The sequence below is a fragment of the Lichenostomus cassidix genome, unplaced genomic scaffold, assembly GCF_008360975.1.
Source record: "Lichenostomus cassidix isolate B80296 unplaced genomic scaffold, HeHo_3.0 HiC_scaffold_34, whole genome shotgun sequence".
In the NCBI taxonomy this organism is placed as follows: domain Eukaryota; kingdom Metazoa; phylum Chordata; class Aves; order Passeriformes; family Meliphagidae; genus Lichenostomus; species Lichenostomus cassidix.
In genome coordinates this window covers 431,140-454,465 of record NW_028147431.1, presented here as the reverse complement: position 1 = coordinate 454,465, position 23,326 = coordinate 431,140, and the positions used below count along the sequence as shown (strand labels likewise).

The following is a 23,326-nucleotide window of genomic DNA, read 5'->3' as shown; positions in this document are numbered from 1 at the left end:
AAACCACGAACTCAACCGCAAAACCACAAACTTGACCCCAAAACCCCACCTGGGACCTCAAGGTCCCCAATCTCGACCCCAAACTCAACCCCAAATGGGATCCAAGGGGGCTCCATGGAATTCCCGATGACCCAAATATGACCCAAGGGTTGGTCACAGAAATTGACCACCAAAACCACAAACTCAACCCCAAAACCACACCTGGCACCTCAAAATCCCAATCTCGACCCCCCAAAACCACAAACTCAACCCCAAAGGGTCCCCATGGGATTCCCAATGACCCAAATATGACCCAAATATGACCCAAACGTGACCCAAACATGATCCAAGTGTTGGTCACTCAAACCGACCCCCAAAATCACAAACTCAACCCCAAAACCACAAACTTGACCCCAAAAGCCCACCTGGGACCCCAATCTAAACCCCAAAGGGGATCCAAGGGGTCTCCATGGGATTCCTGATGACCCAAATATGACCCAAACATGACCCAAACGTGACCCAAACATGACCCAAACACGATCCAAGTGTTGGTCACTCAAACTGACCCCTAAAACCACAAACTCGACCCCAAAATCCCACCCGGGACCCCAATCTCAATCCCAAACTCAACCCCAAAGGGTCCCCAAGGGATTTCTGATGACCCAAATACGACCCAATTATGACCCAAACACAATCCAAGGGTTGGTCACTCAAACTGACCCCCAAAACCACAAACTTGACCCCAAAGGGGATCCGAAGGGGTCTCCATGGAATTCCGGATGACCCAAATATGACCCAGACGTGACCCAAACGTGACCTAGTCATGACCCAAGGGTTGGTCACACAATCTGACCCCCAAAACCACAAACTCAACCCCAAAACCACAAACTCAACCCCAAAACCCCACCCATGACCCCAATCTCAACCCCCCACAACCCCAAACTCAACCCCAAAGGGTCCCCAAGGCATTCCCGATGACCCAGTTGTGACCCAAACGTGACCCAAACACGATCCAAGGGTTGGTCACAGAAACTGACCCCCAAAACCACAAACTCAACCCCAATGGGGATTCAAAGGGGTCTCCATGGAATTCCCGATGACCCAAACGTGACCCAAACGTGACCCAAACGTGACCCAACCGTGACCCAAACGTGACCCAGCCACGATCCAAGGGTTGGTCACTCAAACTGACCCCCAAAACCCCAAACTCAACCCTAAAACCACAAACTAAACCCCAAAGTGTCCCCAAGGGATTCCCAATGACCCAAATATGACCCAAATATGACCCAAACGTGACCCAAACATGATCCAAGGGTTGGTCACTCAAACTGACCCCCAAAACCACAAACTCGACCCCCAAAATCACAAACTCAACCCCAAAACCACAAACTTGACCCCAAAACCCCACCTGGGACCCCAATCTCGACCCCAAAGGGGATCCAAAGGGGTCTCCATGGGACTGCTGATGACCCAAACATGACCCAAAAGTGACCCAAATGTGACCCAAGGGTTGGTCACACAAACTGACCCCCAAGACCACAAACTCAACCCCAAAACCACAAACTCAACCCCAAAACCCCACCCAGGACCCCAATCTCAACCCCCTAAAACCCCAAACTCAACCCCAAACTGTCCCCAAGGGGTTCCCGATGTCCAGCAGAGCTCCTGGAGGAGCTTTGGCCCCTCCACCGTTGCGTCACCCGAGGGGGTGGCAGGGAGGTTCTGTCCCTTCCCATCGAGGGGACAAAGGTTCCTTTTCTTCCCGCGGCTCTGGGGATCCAAGAGCATTCCGGCACTGGCATGGTGCCGGCGGAGGAGCCGTGAGAGAAAATGAAACTCTGCATCCTTCATCTCCACTTCTTCTTCTTCCTCCTCTTCATCCCTGAAGGGATAGTGAGTGAGTTGGGCTGGGAAAGGTTTTTTGGGGTTTTTTGGGGATGTTTTTGGGGGGGAAAATAAGGATGTTGTTTTCTCTTGGGGTTTTCTGTGGGGATTCCCTGTGGGATTGTGGCTTCACTCCCTGTCACCTCCATCCCCTGGATGAAATTTCTGTTTCTGAGGTTTCATCCCATTGTGGGGTGGAGGGGAATGGGTTTGGGGTCTGCAGGGAGGGATTTGGGATCTGCAGGGATGGGTTTGGGATCTGCAGGGATGGGTTTGGGGGTCTGCAGGGATGGGTTTGGGGTCTGCAGGGATGGACTGGGATCTGGAGGGATGCATTTGGGGTCTGCAGGGAGGGATTTGGGGTCTGCAGGGAGGGATTTGGGGTCTGCAGGGAGGGAGTTGGGGTCTGCAGGGATGGATTGGGGTCTGCAGGGAGGGATTTGGGATCTATGGGAACGGATTTGGGGTCCATGGGGATGCATTTGGGATCTGCAGGGATGGATTGGGATCTCCAGGGATGGATCAGAGATCTCCAGGGATGGATCAGGGATAGATTTGGGATCTCCAGGGATGGACCAGGATCTCCAGGGATGGATTTGAGATCTCCAGGGATCTGCAGGGGTGGATCAGGATCTCCAGGGATGGATCAGGCATGAATCAGGGATGGTTTGGGGATCTCCAGGGATGGATCAGAATGTCCAGGGATGGATTGGGATCTCCAGGGATGGATTGGGATCTCCAGGGATGGATCAGGGATGAATCAGGGATGGTTTGGGGATCTCCAGGGATGGATCAGAATGTCCAGGGATGGATTGGGATCTCCAGGGATGGATTGGGATCTCCAGGGATGGATCAGGGATGAATCAGGGATGGTTTGGGGATCTCCAGGGATGGATCAGAATGTCCAGGGATGGATTGGGATCTCCAGGGATGGATTGGGATCTCCAGGGATGGATCAGGGATGAATCAGGGATGGTTTGGGGATCTCCAGGGATGGATCAGAATGTCCAGGGATGGATTGGGATCTCCAGGGATGGATTGGGATCTCCAGGGATGGATCAGGGATGAATCAGGGATGGTTTGGGGATCTCCAGGGATGGACCAGGATCTCCAGGGATCTCCAGGGATGGATCAGGGATAGATTTGGGATCTCCAGGGATGGATTTGGGATCTCCAGGGATAGATCAGGGATCCACGGGAATGGATTTGGGGTCCACAGGGGTGGCTCGGGGGTCCAACCACGCCCCCCTCCCCCATGACTCGATGTCCCCAAACAGGTGCCACCTCCCCCTGTCCCCATCCGGTGCCACCACCGCGACATTCCCGGTATAAATCCCCCTCCCCAGCTCCGCTCCGGCTCTTCCCAGTTTCCCCCTCCCCCTCCTCACCCCCCTGCCAATCCCAGCCGGGAAACCTCATTAAGAGGCAGCGTTAATTACACGAGAGCAGCTAATCAAAGCCGCCACAGCTGGAAAACCTCAATAAAATAACAACCCGGCCGGGAAAATGAGAATTCCGCAGACAACGAGGCTTTTTTTGGTGCTTTTAAAGCGTTTTTTTAAGAGTCATTTTTATTAATTCAGGGGTTTGATTTTTTTTTTTTTTTTTTTTTTTTGTAAATTCGGGGTTTTTTTCCAAGCCGGAAAGGAACTTCACGGTAAAAAAATCTCGATTTGAGTGACCCTTGCGCTAGGGCAAAGTGTCCCCGCTGCTCCCTGAGGGTGTCACGGTCGTGCCGCTCACCTGGCCGCGCTCACCTGGGCGCTCACCTGGGCGCTCACCTGGGCACGTGCCGCGCGCCCACGGTCCCGTGTGGGAGTGTCGGAGATTCCCTGCGGGGAAACGAAACTCAAAACTCAAATCTCGGGAAGGGAAGGGAGGAGAGAGACAAAGTCCGGGTCGGGGAAGGAGCAGCGAGAAACGAAAGTAGAGCCGATAAGGGGAGAGATAAGAGATTCCCTGGAACTGATAAAGGTTCCTGGAAGGGATAATGAGCATTTCGTGAGGATAATGAGCACCTGGAGGTGATAAGGAGAACCTGGAGGTGATAAGGAGCACCTGGGGATGATAAGGAGTACCTGGGGATGATAGCGGCACGTGGGGAAGGGCTGGGAGAGATCGGGGAGTTCAGAGGGGTGGAGGAAAAGGAGGGGGAGGTTCTCGGTGTTCCCAAAATCGAGGAATTGTGAGTTAAAGTGAACATTCCAGAGGGTCTCACATGGAGGAGGTTCTCAGTTTTCCCAAAATTGGGGAATTGTGATTTAAAGGAAATATTCCAGAGGGTCCCACCTGAAGGAGATTCTCAATTTTGGGGAAATTGAAGAACTGTGACTTAAAGGGAACATTCCAGAGGGTCCCACATGAAGGAGATTCTCAATTTTGGGAAAATTGAAGAATCGTGACTTAAAGGGAACATTCCAGAGGGTCTCACGTGGGGGAGGTTCTCAATTTTCCCAAAATTGAGGAAATGTGGCTTAAAGAGAACATTCCAGACTGTCACACCTGGGGGAGGTTATAAATTTTCCCAAAATCGAGGAATTGGGATTAAAGGGAACATTCCAGAGGGTTCCAGGGATGAGGAGGTTATCAGTTTCCCCAAAACTGGGGAGTTGTGATTTAAAGGAAATATTCCAGGCGGCCTCACATGGCGGAGATGCCCAATTTTCCCAAAACTGGGGAATTGTGACCTAAAAAGAACATTCCAGAGGGTCCCATGGAGGGAGAGGTTCTCAGTTTTCCCAAAACTGGGGAGTTGTGACTTAAGGAGAACATTCCAGAAGGTCCCACCTGCTCCAGGTGGGCCCAAATCATTCCATGAGTCCCAAAAGGTACCGGGGAGGGGGAAATGTCCAAAAAACCACCTGGACAATGGGAACGCCAAGTCCAGGTCGTCCCGAAAACATCTCAGACCAGGATTTCTGCTCTCTTTGCAGCATACTCGACCACCGAGAGACCCAAAATTGTGGACACATCAAGGATTCCCCCAGAAAATTGGACAAAACCCGGGAGAGACGGAAATGTCGAGGAGAGCGAAATTTCTGGGGGAAAAAACGGCGCGGGGAGAGATGGAGAAGTTGAGCAAAACATAAGGACAATAAACAGCCCTATAGCCGCCAGCGGCAGCTCTGCCCCAACAACCGGCACGTCACCCACCATCAGCATATCAACGCCTACAGCTAGCACCCCTACAGACGACAGGGGCAGCTCTGCCCCAACAACCGGCACCACCGGCACTGCACCCACCGGCAGCGTCTCTACGCCTACAGCTAGCAGCCCTACAGCCGCCAGCGGCAGCTCTGCCCCAACAACCGGCACCACCGGAGCTCTGCCCCAATGACCGGCACAACCATCACCAGCAGCATGTCTACGCCTACAGCTAGCAGCCCTACAGCCGCCAGCGGCAGCTCTGCCCCAATGACCGGCACAACTGGCACCAGCCGCGTCTCTACGCCTACAGCTAGCAGCCCTACAGCCGCCAGCGGCAGCTCTGCCCCAACGACCGGCACCACCGGCACTGCACCCACCAGCAGCGTCTCTACGCCTACAGCTAGCAGCCCTACAGCCGCCGGCGGCAGCTCTGCCGCAACGACCATCTCTGCGCTCACCAGCAGCGTCTCTACGCCTACAGCTAGCAGCCCTACAGCCGCCAGCGGCAGCTCTGCCCCAACCACCGGCACCACAGCCACCGGCAGCGTCTCTTCGCCTACAGCTAGCAGCCCTACAGCCGCCAGCGGCAGCTCTGCCCCAACGACCACCACGACAGGCACCAGCAGCGTCTCTACGCCTACAGCTAGCAGCCCTACAGCCGCCAGCGGCAGCCCTGCCCCAACGACCATCTCTGCACTCACCAGCAGTGTCTCTACGCCTACAGCTAGCAGCCCTACAGCCGCCAGCGGCAGCTCTGCCCCAACGACCGGTACCACCGGCACTGCGCCCACCCGCAGCATCTTGACGCCTACAGCTAGCAGCCCTACAGCCGCCAGCGGCAGCTCTGCCCCAACGTCCATCTCTGCGCTCACCAGCAGCGTCTCTACGCCTACAGCTAGCAGCCCTACAGCCGCCAGTGGCAGCCCTGCCCCAACAACCGGCACCACCGGCACTGCGCCCACCAGCCGCGTCTCTATGCCTACAGCTAGCAGCCCTACAGCCGCCAGTGGCAGCTCTGCCCCAACAACTGGCACCACCGGCAGCGCACCCACCAGTAGGGTCTCTACGCCTACAGCTAGCAGCCCTACAGCCGCCAGCGGCAGCTCTGCCACAACGACCATCTCTGCGCTCACCAGCAGCGTCTCTACGCCTACAGCTAGCAGCCCTACAGCCGCCAGCGGCAGCTCTGCCCCAACAACCGGCACCACCGGCAGTGCACCCACCGGCAGCGTCTCTTCGCCTACAGCTAGCAGCCCTACAGCCGCCAGTGGCAGCTCTGCCCCAACGACCGGCAAGACCATCACCAGCAGCGTCTCTACGCCTACAGCTAGCAGCCCTACAGCCGCCAGTGGCAGCTCTGCCACAACGACCATCTCTGTACTCCCCAGCAGCGTCTCTACGCCTACAGCTAGCAGCCCTACAGCCGCCAGCGGCAGCTCTGCCCCAACAACTGGCACCACAGCCACCAGCAGCGTCTCTTCGCCTACAGCTAGCAGCCCTACAGCCGCCAGCGGCAGCTCTGCCCCAACAACCGGCACAACTGGCAGCAGCAGCGTCTCTACGCCTACAGCTAGCAGCCCTACAGCCGCCAGCGGCAGCTCTGCCGCAACGACCATCTCTGCGCTCACCAGCAGCGTCTCTACGCCTACAGCTAGCAGCCCTACAGCCGCCAGCGGCAGCTCTGCCCCAACAACCGGCACCACAGCCACCGGCAGCGTCTCTTCGCCTACAGCTAGCAGCCCTACAGCCGCCAGCGGCAGCTCTGCCACAACGACCGGCACGACCATCACCAGCAGCGTCTCTACGCCTGCAGCTAGCAGCCCTACAGCCGCCAGCGGCAGCCCTGCCCCAACAACCAGCACCACCGGCACTGCACCCACCAGCAGCGTCTTTATGCCTACAGCTAGCAGCCCTACAGCCGCCAGCGGCAGCTCTGCCCCAGCGACCGGCACAACTGGCACCAGCAGCGTCTCTACGCCTACAGCTAGCAGCCCTACAGCCGCCAGCGGCAGCTCTGCCCCAACGACCATCTCTGCACTCACCAGCAGCGTCTCTACACCTACAGCTAGCAGCCCTACAGCCGCCAGCGGCAGCTCTGCCCCAACGACCATCTCTGCACTCACCAGCAGCGTCTCTACGCCTACAGCTAGCAGCCCTACAGCCGCCAGCGGCAGCTCTGCCCCAATGACCGGCACAACTGGCACCAGCCGCGTCTCTACGCCTACAGCTAGCAGCCCTACAGCCGCCAGTGGCAGCTCTGCCCCAACAACCGGCACCACAGACACCGGCAGCGTCTCTTCGCCTACAGCTAGCAGCCCTACAGCCGCCAGCGGCGGCTCTGCCCCAACGACCGGCACCACTGGCACTGCACCCACCAGCAGCGTCTCTACGCCTACAGCTAGCAGCCCTACAGCCGCCAGCGGCAGCTCTGCCACAACGACCATCTCTGCACTCACCAGCAGCATCTCTACGCCTACAGCTAGTAGCCCTACAGCCGCCAGCGGCAGCTCTGCCCCAACAACCGGCACTGAACCCACCAGCAGTGTCTCTACGCCTACAGCTAGCAGCCCTACAGCCGCCAGCGGCAGCTCTGCCCCAATGACCGGCACAACCATCACCAGCAGCATGTCTACGCCTACAGCTAGCAGCCCTACAGCCGCCAGCGGCAGCTCTGCCCCAACGACCGGCACGACCATCACCAGCAGCGTCTCTACGCCTACAGCTAGCAGCCCTACAGCCGCCAGCGGCAGCTCTGCCGCAACAACCCGTACTGCACCCACCAGCAGCGTCTCTTCGCCTACAGCTAGCAGCCCTACAGCTGCCAGCGGCAGCTCTGCCCCAACGACCATCTCTGCACTCACCAGCAGTGTCTCTACGCCTACAGCTAGCAGCCCTACAGCCGCCAGCGGCAGCTCTGCCCCAATGACTGGCACAACTGGCACCAGCCGCGTCTCTACGCCTACAGCTAGCAGCCCTACAGCCGCCAGCGGCAGCTCTGCCCCAACGTCCATCTCTGCACTCACCAGCCGCGTCTCTACGCCTACAACTAGCAGCCCTACAGCCGCCAGTGGCAGCTCTGCCCCAACAACCGGCACCACAGACACCGGCAGCGTCTCTTCGCCTACAGCTAGCAGCCCTACAGCCGCCAGCGGCAGCTCTGCCCCAACGACCGGCCCCACCGGCACTGCACCCACCAGCAGCGTCTCTTCGCCTACAGCTAGCAGCCCTACAGCCGCCAGCGGCAGCCCTGCCCCAACAACCGGCACCACCGGCACTGCACCCACCGGCAGCGCCTCTACGCCTACAGCTAGCAGCCCTACAGCCGCCAGCGGCAGCTCTGCCCCAACAACCGGCACCACCGGCAGTGCACCCACCAGTAGGGTCTCTACGCCTACAGCTAGCAGCCCTACAGCCGCCAGCGGCAGCTCTGCCCCAACGACCACCACGACAGGCACCAGCAGCATATCTACGCCTACAGCTAGCAGCCCTACAGCCGTCAGCGGCAGCTCTGCCCCAACAACTGGTACTGCACCCTCCAGCAGCGTCTCGACGCCTACAGCTAGCAGCCCTACAGCCGCCAGCGGCAGCTCTGCCCCAATGACCGGCACAACTGGCAGCAGCAGCGTCTCTACGCCTACAGCTAGCAGCCCTACAGCCGCCAGCGGCAGCTCTGTCCCAACGACCATCTCTGTACTCACCAGCAGCATCTCTACGCCTACAGCTAGCAGCCCTACAGCCGCCAGCGGCAGCTCTGCCCCAACAACCGGCACAACTGGCACCAGCAGCGTCTCTTCGCCTACAGCTAGCAGCCCTACAGCCGCCAGCGGCAGCTCTGCCCCAACGACGATCTCTGCACTCACCAGCAGCATCTCTACGCCTACAGCTAGTAGCCCTACAGCCGCCAGCGGCAGCTCTGCCCCAACGACCGGCACTGAACCCACCAGCAGTGTCTCTACGCCTACAGCTAGCAGCCCTACAGCCGCCAGCGGCAGCTCTGCCCCAACGACGGGCACGACCATCACCAGCAGCGTCTCTACGCCTACAGCTAGCAGCCCTACAGCTGCCAGCGGCAGCTCTGTCCCAACGACCATCTCTGCACTTACCAGCAGCGTCTCTACGTCTACAGCTAGTAGCCCTACAGCCGCCAGCGGCAGCTCTGCCCCAATGACCGGCACAACCATCACCAGCAGCATGTCTACGCCTACAGCTAGCAGCCCTACACCCGCCAGCGGCAGCTCTGCCCAAACAACCGGCACGACAGCCACCAGTAGTTTCTCTACACTTTCAGCTAGTACCTCTACACCTACCCGCAGCAGCTCTACATTCAGCTCTAGCTCAACACCTACCAGTGAAAGTTATACACTGGCAAGTAGCAGCTCTACACCTACAAGCAGCAGCTCTACACCAACCACCAATTATACACCCACAAGTAATCGTTCAACACCAACCATGAGTATTTCTACACCCACAACCATCACTACATCCACCAACACCAGTTCTACACCTGCAAGTAGCAGCTTCACCCCCACTAGTAGTGGCTCTACACGCACCAGTAGTATTTCTACACCCACTCGTGACACTAAACCCACCAGTACCGGCTCTGCAACTACAAGTAGTAGCTATACACCTACGAGTAGCCAACCTACACCCACCAGTAGTAGCTCTACAGCCACCACTGGCACTACACCCACCAGTAGCAGCTCTTCAGCTACAGGTAGCACTCTTACATCTACGAGTAGTATCTCTGCATCCACCACTAGCAGCTCCACAACCCGCAGTGTATTTACACCTAGTAGTACCAGCTCTGTACCCACAAGCAGCAGTTCCTTACCTACAAGTAGCAGTTCTACTCCCACCACCATCTCTACTCCTGCCAGTAGCAGCTCTACACCCATGACCGTCTCGCAGAGCTCCTCTGGCACCTCTACCACCAACCCTGGGACCACGAGCAGTGCTTTGACCACCACCACCTTTGAGACCACCACCTTTGAGACCACCACAACCCCTGAGATCACCACCACTATTGAGACAACCTCCACCCCCAGGACCACCACCACTATAGAGACCACCAGCACTCCTGGGGCCACTACAACCCCTGAGACCACCACCACCATTGAGACCACAACCCCCGAGACCACCACCATGCTTGAGACCACCACCAATATTGGGACAACCACCACCCCCTGGAGCACCACCACTCCTGAGACAAAAAACACCGCTGGTACCACCACCCCTTTTGAAACCACCACCACTATTGAGATGACCACCACCGGGACCATTACCAGCACTCCTGAGACCACCACCACCCATGATACCACCACAAATCCTGAGATCACCACCACTTCTGAGACCACCACCATCCCTGAGACCACCACCACCCTTATGGAGATCACCAGTACTATTGAGACCACCACCACCCCTGGAACCATTACCACCACTCCTGATACCACCATAAACCCTGAGATCACCACTGTTCAGACAACCACCACCCCCTGGACCACCACCACCATAGAGACAACCACCCCCATTGAGACCACCGGCACCCTTGGAACCATTACCACCACTCCTGAGACAACCACTATTGATAGCACCACCTCTCCTGACTCCACCACCACACTTGGGACCACCAGCACTATTGAGACCACCACCATGCCTGGGACTAACACCAGACCTGAGACCACCACAACCATTGAGACCACCACCAGGAATGAGATCACAACCACCCCCTGGACCACCACCTCTCCTGAGACAACTGCCCCTGGGACCACCACAACTTTTGAAACCACCACCATTATTGAGACCACAACTGCTGGGATCACCACCACTCCTGGAACCACAACAACCATTGAGAGTACAACCACCCCTGATACTGCCACCACTCCTTGGACCACCACCATTCCTGAGACGACCACAACTCTTGAGATCACCACCATTATTGAGACAACCTCCACCCCCCGGACCACCACCACCATTGCACCCCCAGGACCACCACCACTCCTGAGACAGCCACAACCCCTGGGACCATTACCACCACTCCTGAGACCACCACCACCCATGATACCACCACAAATCCTGAGATCACCACCACTTCTGAGATCACCACCACTTCTGAGATCACCACCATCCCAGAGACCACCACCACCGTTATGGAGATCACCAGCACTATTGACACCAACACCACTCCTGAGACTGCCACCAGCCTTGGGACCACCACCACTTTTGAGACCACCACCACCCCTGTGACCACCACCATCCCTGAGATCACAACCAGCCCCAAGACCACCAGCACGCCTGAGACAACCACAACCCCCTGGACCACCACCCATATTGACACCACCAGCTCTCCTGAGACCACAACAACTTTTGAGACCACCACCACCCCTGACACAAACACCAATCCTGAGACAACCACAAACCCTGAGATCACCACCACTATCGAGGCAACCACCACACTTGGGACCACCACCACTCCTGAGACAACCACCACAATTGGGACCACCACCGCTATAGAGACAATCAGCACTATTGAGACAACCACCCCAGAGACCACCACCACCGCTTGGACCACCACAATGCCTGGGACCACCACACCTATTGACACCACCAGCACTATTGAGACCACCATGACCCCTGAGATTACCACCACCCCTGAGATCACCACCACTTCTGAGACAACCATCACCCCCTGGACCACCACCACTATAGAGACCACCACCCCTATTGACACTACCAGCACCACCCTTGGGACCACCACCACTTTTGAGACCATGACCACCCCCGAGACCACAACCACTCCTCAGACAACCACCACAACCCCTTGGACCACCACCACTATCGAGACCACCAGCACACTGGGGACCACCAGCACTCTTGATACCACCACCACTCCTGAGACACTCACGAGCCCTGGGACCACCACCACCCCAGAGACAACCACCACCCTTATTGAGACTACCAGCACTCCTGAGACCACCACAAGCCCTGAAACCACCACAACCCCTGGTACCACCACCACCAACCCTGAGATCACCACCACTCCTGAGACACCCACCATCCCCTGGACCACCACCATTCCTGAGACAATCACAAGCCTTGGCACCACCACCACTATAGAGACCATCAGCACTATTGAGACAACCACCACCACTGGGACCATTTCCACCCCTCCTGAGACCACCACCACTCCTGAGACAACCACAACCCCTGGGACCACCACCACTCCTGAGAAAACCACGAGCTCTAGGACCACCACCACCATTGAGACCACCACCACTGCTTGGACCACCACCAGACCTGAGACCACCACAACTCCTGAGACAACCACAATGTCTGGAATCACCACCGCCATTGAGACAACCACCCCCTCTGGGACCGTTACCACCACTCTTGAGACCACCACCACTCCTGGTACCACAACAACCATTGAGATCACCAGCACGCCTGAGAAAACCACAACCCCTACGGAGACCACCACTCCTGAGACCACTACCGTGATGGCTTGGATCACCACCACTCCTGGGGCAACAACAACTTTTGAGACCACCACCACTGCTGAGACTAACACCAGTCCTGAGACCACCACCACACCCGAGACCACCACCACTCCTGAGACAGCCACAACGCCTGGAACCTCCACCCCTATTGACACCACCAGCACTATTGAGACCACTACCACCCCTGAGATTACCACCACTCCTGAGATCGCCACAACCCCCAACACCACCACAAACCCTGAGATCACCACCGCTGTTGAGACAACCACCACCCCCGAGACCGCCACCACTCCTGAGACAACCACAACCCCTGACACCACCACCAGTCTTGAGACCACCACAACTTCTGAGACCACCACCAGCCCTTGGACCACGATGACCTCTGAGACTACCACCACGCCTGTGACCACCACGAACCTTGAGACCTCTACCACTCCTGAGACAACCAAAACCACCCCTGAAACCACTAAAACCACACCTGAGACCACCAAAACCACACCTAGGACCACCCGGACAACCACAACCACCACTACACCTACAACCACCAAAACAACACCGAGGACCACCACCACCCCCCGTACCACCACCACCACCACCCGTAGAACCACCACCACCACCACTCGTAGAACCACCACCACCACCACCACCACCACTCCCCACTCAACCACCACTCCAGGTAATTCCCACCCCACTTCCCTCCTGCCCCATTTCCGTGTCTCTTCCGGTTCCTTTTCCATCCCATTTCCTCCCAGGGATCTGCAAAAATGGTGGCACCTGGATCGGCGACCGCTGCCAGTGTCTCAACGGCTTCAAAGGGGTCCAGTGCGAGGAAGTCATCAACACCATCGAAACCAACGCCGGTAGGAATTCCGTGGGTTTTTTGGGATGTATTGGGATGAGATCTGTGGGGTTGAGAAGGATCTGGAGGGGTTCTCCAGGTGGGGGTGGACCAGGTGTGACCATATCCCAAAGAACCTTCTCCATACCTGTGTCGGAGTCTCCCAGGACCCAAAAATTTGGGAAGAGGTGATGGTTCCACCAGGTCCTGCCCAGGATCCACCCGGAATTCCCACCAGGGAATTCTGGGAGATTGGAGATGTTCCAGCTCCAAGCCAACATCAGGATCCACCTGGGATTCCCACCTGGGAATTCTAGGAGTTGGGACATGGCCCCAGTCCACACTGGGACAACCCAGTGGAGCTGTGGTGCCCCTGATGGTCTCTTGTGATGGGTGGAGGATGTTTCTCCCGGTTCCTTCACAACAACCCCAAAATCCATGAGGTTTAGAGGGAAATTATGGGGTCCCACCTGCCTGGAAAGGTCTCTCTGCTCCATCTCCTTCATGGCCTGGTCTTGGACATTCCCAGAGACCAACGGGACTGTGCAGGTGGAGCTGAGGATCACCAACCGGGAATTCACCGACGACCTCAACAACAACTCCTCGCCCACCTACATTGAGTTTGTCCAGGACTTCACCAAGCAGGTAGAGGAAAATGGGACATGAAGCTGGGACCTACCTGGTGGAGCAGCCAGATGGATCTCATGGGTTCTCTAAGTTCTTGCATGATGTTCTCCTGGTCTGCCGGGATGGATTTGGGAGGAACAACCAAAATGAGGGAGATCCAGGAGGGTGAGAGGGGAACAGACCCCAGAATCCCACCTGGAGATGACCTTCTTTCCTTCCAGATGGATGTGGTCTACTCCAGCATCGAGGGGTACAGGGGCATCAAGGTGAACCGTCTAAGGTGAGTTCTGGGGTCATTGGGATGGGAATTTTGGGGTCATTCTGTGGAAAAACGGTGTTTGGAATGGGATGGTGGCATTTCCGGCCAGGAACGGCAGCGTGATTGTGGATCACGACGTCATCGTGGCCCTGATGGTGACCACCCAGAGCCAGGAGAAGCTGCAGAACATCACCGCCAACGTGCAGGAGAAGATCGAGGAGGCGGCGACGAATCTCAACTGCACCAGTGGTACCTTGTCACCTTCTCCTGTGGCAGTGGGGAAAACTTGGGTCATCCACGGGGTGGGGGACAACTTCCCACCCACCCCAAACCACCGTGGACACCCATGGGGGAGGAGCTGTGGGGTTGTCCACTCATCCCAGTTTGACCTTTTTTCCAGATGAGCTGTGCTTCAACTCTTCCGAGGTGGTGATCACCAACACCCCGCTAGAATTCGACCAAGACGGTGAGCAATTTGGGGGAAATCCACCTGGGTTTGGGGACTCCAAGGTCCACCCAGTTGACCTCTGTCCACTTCTCCAGCCTACTGCCGGAGCCAAGCGCCCGAGGGCTACCAGGAGTTCTTCTTCCCCAACCTGACGAGCTCCGGGTTGTCCTGCATGTCCAACTGCACCCCGGACACCGCCAGCACCATCGACTGCCACCGGGGGACGTGTCGCATCACCCGTGGAGGTCCTCAGTGCTCGTAAGGGCTGAAGGAAACTCATCTTCCTCCTCCGGAGATGTGCCTCAGGGATTCAACCTTCTGGTGGACCTCCATGGTCATTTCCAGGGTTAAAAACCCTTGGGCTTGAGCAGGACCTTGGTCCCCACGGATCCAACCTTCTGGTGGATCTCCATGGTCATTTCCAAGCTGTTTTCTGCATGGAAAATGAGTCAAAATCCTTCAGGATTGGAGCAGATTCTTGGCCCACATGGACCCAAGCATCCTGGTGGATCTCCATGGTCATTTCCAAAGTTTTCTCTGCAGGAAAATGGGTCCAAAATCATCAGGGTTGGTGTAGGATCTTGGTCCACATGGATCCAACCCTTCTGGTGGATCTCCACAATCATCTCCAGGGCTAAAAGCCCCAAGCTGGAGCAGAATCTTGCTTCAAGGAGGTCCCTGAGGTTGCAGAAATGGGTTTGGGGTGGGGGGATTCTATTGGAGGTCCCAGCTTTGGGTTGACCACCTTGTCCTCCCCCACCAGCTGCGACGAGACCCATCTGTATTGGTACCAAGATGACCGCTGCATATCACGGGTCAGCAAACTGGCTGTGGGCCTGGGCTTGGCCGTGGCCATCCTGGTCACCGTGATTGCCGTCCTCTCCGTCTTCCTCTTCCGAGCTCGGAGATCTGGGTTGTTTGAGAGGTGAGATGGGGCAGGTTTGGGAGATCTGGTCCAGGTGTCCTCCTTGGGGTTGAAGAACTCATGGAGTTGTTGGTTTCCAGATGTTCCTCATCTGGAATGAGGAGCAGTCCAGATGTTCCTCGCCTTGGATGAGGTCCTGGGGGTTGAGGGGGAATCTTGGTGCTTTGGGGGTGTCCAGGCAGGGATGGACCTGCTGGTGGTGACCTCCCTGTCCCATCTCCAGGGCTGAGCAGGAGATAATGGAGAAGTGGTACCAGGACACCAGCGAGGAGTGGAGCCTCGGAGGAAACTTCACCATCCGGAACCAAGGTGGGCATGGGGTGGGTGGAGATCTCTGGTGACCCCACAGGGGTGGGGAGATTGGTTTGTGCTCTCCATCTGCACCATGAGCACCTCCACTGGACCTCCTCTGTCCCCAGATGCCCAGCATGAGGATGACCATCATGTCAACCTTGATGCCATGGACACGTCGGTGCCGGTGAGTTCTCCTCCATGGTGGGACCAGGGTGGTGGGGACACCCCAAATGTTCCTGACACTCCGTTTTCTCCTGGATCTCCTCCGGCACATCCCAACAGATCCAAATCCCGAGGCCGCAGAGCTTCTTCACGCAGTTCTGAGATGCGGTGAGGTGAGGAGCACCAGGGTGGTGATTGCCACCACCTCATCATCATCATCATCATCATCATTAATGTCATCAATGTGATCATCATTAACATCAATGTCAACATCACCATCACCAGCACCATCATCATCATCACCATCATCACTGTCAACATGATCACCATCATCGTCATCACCATCAACGTGATCATAGTCAAAATCATCCACGTCATCCTCACCATTATCATCATCACCATCGTTATTACCATCATTATTATCACCTTCAACGTCATCATCATCATCACCATCATCATCCTCAACATGATCACCACCATCGCCATCATCCTTACCATGATCATCGCCATCATCATCACCATCATTGTCACCGTAATCATCACCATCATCACCATCATCATCAACATGATCATCACCATCATCATCATCACCACCATCATCCCCACCACCACCCCCATGGAACAAGGTCCCCCCAGCACTGCAGGACAACCCAGACCCTGTCCTTGGGGCCACCTTGACCCTCTGCCCTCCTCACCCTCTTCTGGTGAGCACTTTTAGGGTCATGACCCCTATTCTGGGTCATGACCCCATTTTAGGATGTGACCTCACCCTCAGCAGCACTTTTGGGTCATGACCCCACCGAGAAGGTCATGTCCCCATTTCTAAGGTCATGTCCCCACCTCCAAGGTCATGTCTCCACCTCCCTCCCTCCCCAAATCCCACCCAAAAAAGGGGGCTGGACCCTCTCGTTCTTAGTAAAGTCCCTCAAATATCTCTGGAGCTACTGGTTTGTACTGGGACAGCCCCAGTGAGGCCATGGGGAGGGGACAACCCTTTAGCAACTCTTTTTGGGGGTGACACCTCCACAGCCACCTGGGACACCCCCTGCTCCGCTGTGGGACACTCCCACCGCATGCCAGCACCTGCCAGGTGTGTTTGGAGCCACACCTGGCCACACGCCCAGGTATTTGGGACTTTGTCCCCATTCCCGGCTCCGGTTGCCAAGAAGGGTGGAATGGAAGCTATAAAAGTGCTAATTTTAGCCTGGGGGGAGGGGCGGGAATTGGCTGAGGGTCAAGTGGCACCATGAGGGTGGGATGTGTCCTTCTGGCCCGGCCGTGGTGTGGGAGAGGTGGTGGTGGTGGTCATGGGGGTGGTGGAGATGGTCATGGTGGTCAGGAGGGTTATGGGGTTGGGGTGGTCATGGTGGTCATGGGGTTGTGGGGGTGGTCATGGGGGTCGAGGTGGCCAGGGGTTCATGGTGGGGGTGGTCATGGAGGTCGTGGAGGTCATGATGGTCAGGAGGGTTATGGGGTTGGGGTGGTCAGGGGTTCATGGGGGTCATGGAGGAGTCATGGTGGTGGAAGTGGTCATGGGGGTCATGTGGGTTGGGGTGGTCAGGAAGGTTATGGAATTGGGGTGATGAGGGGTTCATGGGGGTCATGGAGGGGTCATGGTGAGAGGGTGATGGGGATCATGGGAGTGAGGAGCTCATGGAGGTCATAGTGGTGGGAGGAGTCATGGTGGTCATAGTGGTGAGGATGGTGGTCATAGTGGTCCATTGTCCATCTTGAGACCCCCCTCAATGCCCCCTCTTTCCATGGGTGGTACCACCTTGGGACCTTCTCAGTGTCCTCACCTATGAGTGGTACCACCTTGGGACCTTCTCAATGTCGTCCTCCCTGGGTGGAACCACCTTGGGACCTTCTCCCTGAGACCTTCTCAATGTCTCCCTCTCCCTGAGCCACCACAGCTGCCCCACCCCTGCTCTGAGCCCTTTGTCCCCGTGGGAAGGAGGTGTGGAGGAACCTCCGAGGTGCCACCGCATTCCAGGACTGGGGACAAGGACACATTCCTCACACACGTCACCCATGGGAGTCAGCGTGTCCAGAGGGCGATTCCCAATCATTCCCTCAGCAATTAGCTCAGATATTTTCTTTTCCTGATTTGGATGTGTTTCCGCTTGGATTTCCATCTTGGCTCCGCCCCAAACCCCGCCCCGTCACAGGGCCACCAGCAGGGAGTGGCCAGGTGACAATAAAATTCGGGATATGTTTAATTATAAATAGTTCTGTGTGCAAACATCTGCGCGGGGAGGAAGAGGATGGTGAATTTCCCGATCCTCGTCACCCCCAAGAGCCCACCCATGTCCCCATGTCCCCATGTCCCTTCTCCACTGGTTTTCAGGTGGGTCCACCTGGGATCACGGTTGGTCTCTGGATGTGGATCTGGGGAGGAAGGAGAGGAGAGAATGATGATGATGATGATGATGATGATGATGATGATGATGATGATGTTGATGATGGTGGTGGTGGTGGTGGGGTGGGGCACAACGAGGGGACAACATCAGGGTCCTGGGGAAATGTCACCCACCGTCCTTGAGGTGTCCACCTTGTCCAGATGGATGTGGCTGGTGCTGGGGGTCTCCATGTCTGTGGGGTGGAAGAAGAGGTGACAAAGACCCCCAGGTGACACAGAGCCACCCAGGTGACACAGAGCCACCCAGCGACACCCCCCAGCCCCGCCCCCATCCCTGTCACCTTCCCAGGTGGCCGCCAGATTGGCCACAGCAAAGCCATGGGAGTTTTCATCCCAATTCCCGTCATCGCTGTCGTAGAGCTCTGAGCGTGACCTCAGCTGAACCCTGCGTGGTGGGATGGACACGGATGAGACCCAGGACCACCATGGGACCACCCACCCCACCCCACGGTGACACCATTACCTGTACTGTTCCTTCTGCTTCCGAGATCTCAGCAGGAGAACCGTGAAGATGGTGGTGACCAGGACCAAGATGGCCACCGGAACGCCCACGGCCACCCCGATCTTACTGACGCGGGAGCTACAGGCGTTGTCCTGGTACCAGTAGACCACTCGGTCCAAGCAACTGGTGGGAATGGTCATGGTGGTTGTGAAGGTCATGGTGGTCACAGGGGTCATGAGGGTCATGGTAGGTCATGGTGGTGTGGGTGGTCATGGGGGTCATGGGAGTGGGGTGGTCATGGGGGTCATGGTGGTGGGGTAACCATGGTCATGGGGGTCATGGTGCTGGGGTCATCATGGTCATGGGCGTCATGGTGGCGAGGTGGTCATGGTGGTCAGGGCGGTCATGGTGGTGGGGTGGTCATGGTGGTCATGATAGTGGAGCCATGCTGGAGGGTCATGGTGATCATGGGGGTCATGAGGGTCATGATGGTGGGGTCATCATGGGGGTCAAGGGAGTCAGGGTGGTCATCATAGGGGTCATGGTGGGTCATGGGGTCAAGGTGGTGGTGTGAGCATGGGGGTCATGGGGGTCATGGTGGTGGAGTCATCATGGGGGTGATGAGAATCAGGGTGGTCATGGTGGGTCATGTGTGTCAAGGTGGTGGGGTCATCATGGGGGTCATGGTGGTGGGGTCATCATGGGGGTCACGGTGGGTCATGGGGTCAGGGTGATGGTGTGGTCATGAGGGCCATGGTCATGGGGGTGATGGTGGAGGGCTGGTCATGGAGATCATGGTGGTGAGGTCACCATGGGCTTCATGGGGGTCAAGGTGGTCATGGTGGTGGGGTCACCATGGGGCTCATGGGGGTCAAGGTGGTCATGGTGGTGGGGTCATCATGGGGGTCACGGTGGGTCATGGGGTCAGGGTGATGGTGTGGTCATGAGGGCCATGGTCATGGGGGTGATGGTGGAGGGCTGGTCATGGGGATCATGGTGGTGGGGTCACCATGGGCTTCATGGGGGTCAAGGTGGTCATGGTGGTGGGGTCACCATGGGCTCATGGGGGTCAAGGTGGTCATGGCGGTGGGGTCACCATGGGGCTCATGGGGGTCAAGGTGGTCATGGTGGTGGGGTCACCATGGGCATCATGAGGGTCAAAGTGGTCATGGGAATCATGGCATTGGGAGGTCACCCATTTTTGGGGACAGGGCCCTTACTCGCACTGTGGCCCCGCCCGGCTCACGCCGCAGGTGCCGTGGACGCAGGGCAGGGGGTGGTCGTGGCGGGAGTCACAGCGGGTGATGCAGGCCACGCCGGTGTCCGTCAGCAGCAGGGTGTAGAAGATCCTGAACTCCGCCTCGATCTTGGCGTCACACAAACCTGGAGGTGTAGAACTCAGGAGCTGGGGTCACCAGAGGTGGGGTGACACCCAAAAACCCCGGTGGGCTTCACTTACCTCCTTCCACCTCTTGCACATCGACATGGGTGACCTTGGTGAAGCTGGCGTTGAAACATAAAGTACCTGGCATGGAGAAAGGACCTTCTGGTGGGCAACCCCAGGTCCACTGTCCCCATTGCCCACCCAGCGCCAGCGGTGTCACCCCCAGGGCCACTCACAGTTATTGTCCATGCAAGTCGCGTCACAATCGGTGAAATTTTGGAAGACGGCGACGAGTTCCTTGGAGATGTTGCTCACCGTCTCGTTGGTCTTGGAGCTGGCGGGGAGCTTCAGGATGACCTCATAGTCCACCACGACGCTGCCTGAGCTGCGAGGGGAAGGGGCGGGGCTTGGCTCTGGACACAACTGGGACCAGTATGAGGTCCCCAGTGTGGAGGGACAGCATGGTCACACGGGGCTGGACAGTCCTGGTGGAACCCCATGGACACAACGTGGCTTGGAGGGATGTGGGCGGTCCAGCTTTGGGTGGCATCACCTCAAACTGACCCCCATGGGTTCCTTCACCCCAAACTACCCCATGGGACCATTGGATGGTCAATCCCTCCAGGGTGGTCCCAATCCCAGGTCCATCTCTCCATGGTGACCCCATTCTAAGGTCCATCCCTCCATGGCGACCCCGTTCTCAAGTCACTGGAAGAGGTCAGAACCCCACCTGGCCACCGGTGGAGACTCACCTCAGGTTTTTGATCACCACACCTTGGTAGCCCTCGATATGCCCATAAATCTTCTTCATCTGTAAGACAAGGAGAAGCCTGGGGAGATCCAGGTCCCCATCATGGTCCACATCCCCCTCAAGGGGATGTCCCCAGGGTCACCCTGGCATCGCTGAGCCCTGACCTCTTCCTCGAACGATTGCTTAAACTCCTTGTAAGCATCCGAGGACGGATCTTTGAGATCGGGTGTGAAATTCCGGTTGTGGACCTCGGTCTTCATCTCCACCGTCGCATTCACCGTCACTTGGCCAAGCAGAGGAGAACCGTAAGGAAGACACCAAGTGTCCCCATCCCACCCTTGGTGACCTCAGGCAGGGAGACCAGGTTGGTCCCTCTATGGTGGCCTCAATCCCAGGTCAGCCTCACCACGGTGACACCATTTCTTGGTTGGACTCTTGGTTGTGGTGACCCAACTTCATCCCAGGGTCAGTCCCTCTGCGGTGGCCTCATTCCTGAGTTGGTCCCTCTTTGGTGGTCCCAATCCCAGGTCTATCCCTCCACGGTGGTCCCAATCCCAGATCCATCCCTCCATGGTGACCTCATTCTCAAATCATCCTGCCATGGTGATCCCAATCCCAGGTCTGTCCCTTGATGGTGGCCCCAACCTCCAGCTGACCCCTCAGAGGTGACCTCAGCCCAGCTCCCATCTTGGTGACCACCCCACGCCACCTTGGGACACTTCCCTACCGTTCTTGATCTCCACGATGTTCTTGGCGAACTGGCACCTGTCCCCTTGGAAATTCGGGGTGCACTGGCAGCCGCCGCTGGCCCAGGTGCCACCATTTTGGCACACGCGTTCCTCGCAGTGGTCACCTTGGAACCCCCCAGGACACACGCACCCATCACCATTCCACGTGCCACCATTCAGGCACGTACCTGGAGGAGACACCCGAGGACAGGGGGGATGTGACATGGCCTGGAGAAACCCCAGGAGCCACCTGGAGAATGCTGAGGACAGGTTAAGTAGAAGCAATGTGGCTATGGAGGGCCACCAAGGAGGAAGGCTCACCTGGACTGGTGACTGTGGTGGTCACTGTGGTGGTGGTGGTGGGCAAAATGATGGGTGTGGTTGCGCTGGTGGGGATGGTGGAGGTGGTAGAGGGGGTAGTGGTCACTGTGGTGGTGGTCATGGTGGGTGTGGTTGTGCTGGTGGGGGTGGTGGAGTTCGTGGTGGGGGTCACAGTAGAGGTGGTCATGGTGGTTGTGGTTGTACTGATGGGGACACTCGAGGTGGTAGAGAGGGTGGGGGGAACAGGGGGGATGGGGGTGGTAGTGGTGGTGGGTGTGTCCCCTCCTTGAGTTGTGGTGGCAGTGTCATCTCCAGGAGTCGTTGTGGCAGTGTCCCATGCTGGAGTAGTGGTGGCCGTGTCATCTCCAGCAGTAGTGGTCACTGTGTCCCCTCCAGGAGTACTGGTGGCAGTGTCCCCTGCTGGAGTAGTGGTCACTGTGTCATCTCCTGGAGTACTGGTCACTGTGTCCCCACCAGGAGTGGCAGTGTCACCTCCTGGAGTAGTGGTGGCCATGTCCCCACCAGGCGTAGTGGTCACTGTGTCATCTACAGGAGTAGTGGTCACTGTCTCCCCAAAAGGAGTAGTGGTGGCAGTGTCCCCACCCAGAGTGGTGGTCATTGTGTCCCCTCCTGGAGTAGTGGTGATAGTGTCACTTGCTGGACTAGTGCTCAGTGTGTCCTCAGTTGCAGTAGAGATCGTCTGGCCAGTGTCCACTTCTGGAGCAGTGGTCATTGTTTCTTCAGTAGGAGTAGAGATCATCGGGCCAGTTGGAGTAGAGATTGTTGGGCCACTGTCCCCACCAGTAGTAGTGGTCAGTGTGTCCTGAGTTGGAGAGGAGATGGTTGGGCCAGTGTCCAGTGATGGAGTAGTGGTCAGTGTGTCCTCAGTTGGAGTAGACATGGTTTGGCCAGTGTCCCCTGATGGAGTAGTGGTCAGTGTGTCCTCAGCTGGAGTTGAAATGGTTTGGCCACTGTCCACTTCTGGAGTAGTGGTCATTGTGTCCTCAGTTGGAGAAGAGATGGTCAGGCCAGTGTCCACTTCTGGAGTAGTGGTCACAGTGACGTCAGCTGGAGTAGAGATGGTTGGGCCAGTGTCCACTTCAGAAGTAGTGGTCACAGTGTCCTCAGTTGGAGAAGACATGGTTGGGACAGTGTCCTCACCGGCAGTAGTGGTCAGTGTGTCCTCAGTTGCTGTAGAGATGGTCTGGTCAGTGTCCACTTCTGG

At 57.2% G+C, this 23,326-nt stretch overlaps 2 protein-coding genes across 2 annotated transcripts; one reads left to right on the top strand and one right to left on the bottom strand.

The window, feature by feature from the left end:
• The first annotated feature begins 5,196 nt into the window (after window positions 1–5,196).
• On the top strand, window positions 5,197–16,313 carry LOC146423055 (uncharacterized). Its single transcript, XM_085045057.1, has 12 exons — window positions 5,197–10,861; window positions 11,017–13,179; window positions 13,256–13,363; window positions 13,871–13,986; window positions 14,190–14,248; window positions 14,337–14,476; window positions 14,628–14,693; window positions 14,771–14,933; window positions 15,439–15,600; window positions 15,824–15,909; window positions 16,020–16,078; window positions 16,177–16,313. The coding sequence occupies exons 1-12, from the start codon at window positions 5,197–5,199 to the stop codon at window positions 16,216–16,218; spliced, it is 8,829 nt and encodes a 2,942-aa protein (XP_084901183.1). The 3' UTR covers window positions 16,219–16,313.
• A 1,943-nt stretch (window positions 16,314–18,256) lies between these two features.
• LOC146423054 (mucin-3A-like) lies at window positions 18,257–22,740 on the bottom strand. Its single transcript, XM_085045110.1, has 11 exons — window positions 22,102–22,740; window positions 21,780–21,968; window positions 21,217–21,335; window positions 21,054–21,112; window positions 20,538–20,686; window positions 20,377–20,442; window positions 20,138–20,300; window positions 18,939–19,100; window positions 18,757–18,860; window positions 18,590–18,648; window positions 18,257–18,444 (listed from the first exon to the last, which is right to left on the bottom strand). The coding sequence occupies exons 1-11, from the start codon at window positions 22,718–22,720 to the stop codon at window positions 18,400–18,402; spliced, it is 1,734 nt and encodes a 577-aa protein (XP_084901236.1). The 5' UTR covers window positions 22,721–22,740; the 3' UTR covers window positions 18,257–18,399.
• Window positions 22,741–23,326: the final 586 nt, after the last annotated feature.

Coding starts and splice junctions, on each gene's coding strand:
- LOC146423055 (XM_085045057.1), top strand. CDS start 5,197: ATGACCGGCACAACCATCACCAGCAGCATGTCTACGCCTACAGCTAGC. Junction 10,862..11,016: donor AACCACAACAACCATTGAGA/GTACAACCACCC, acceptor CTCCTGAGACAG/CCACAACCCCTGGGACCATT. Junction 13,364..13,870: donor CACCATCGAAACCAACGCCG/GTAGGAATTCCG, acceptor GGACATTCCCAG/AGACCAACGGGACTGTGCAG.
- LOC146423054 (XM_085045110.1), bottom strand. CDS start 22,720: ATGACCACCACTCTGGGTGGGGACACTGCCACCACTACTCCTTTTGGG. Junction 21,969..22,101: donor CACCACAGTCACCAGTCCAG/GTGAGCCTTCCT, acceptor TGTCTCCTCCAG/GTACGTGCCTGAATGGTGGC. Junction 20,443..20,537: donor GACTTGCATGGACAATAACT/GTGAGTGGCCCT, acceptor TCTCCATGCCAG/GTACTTTATGTTTCAACGCC.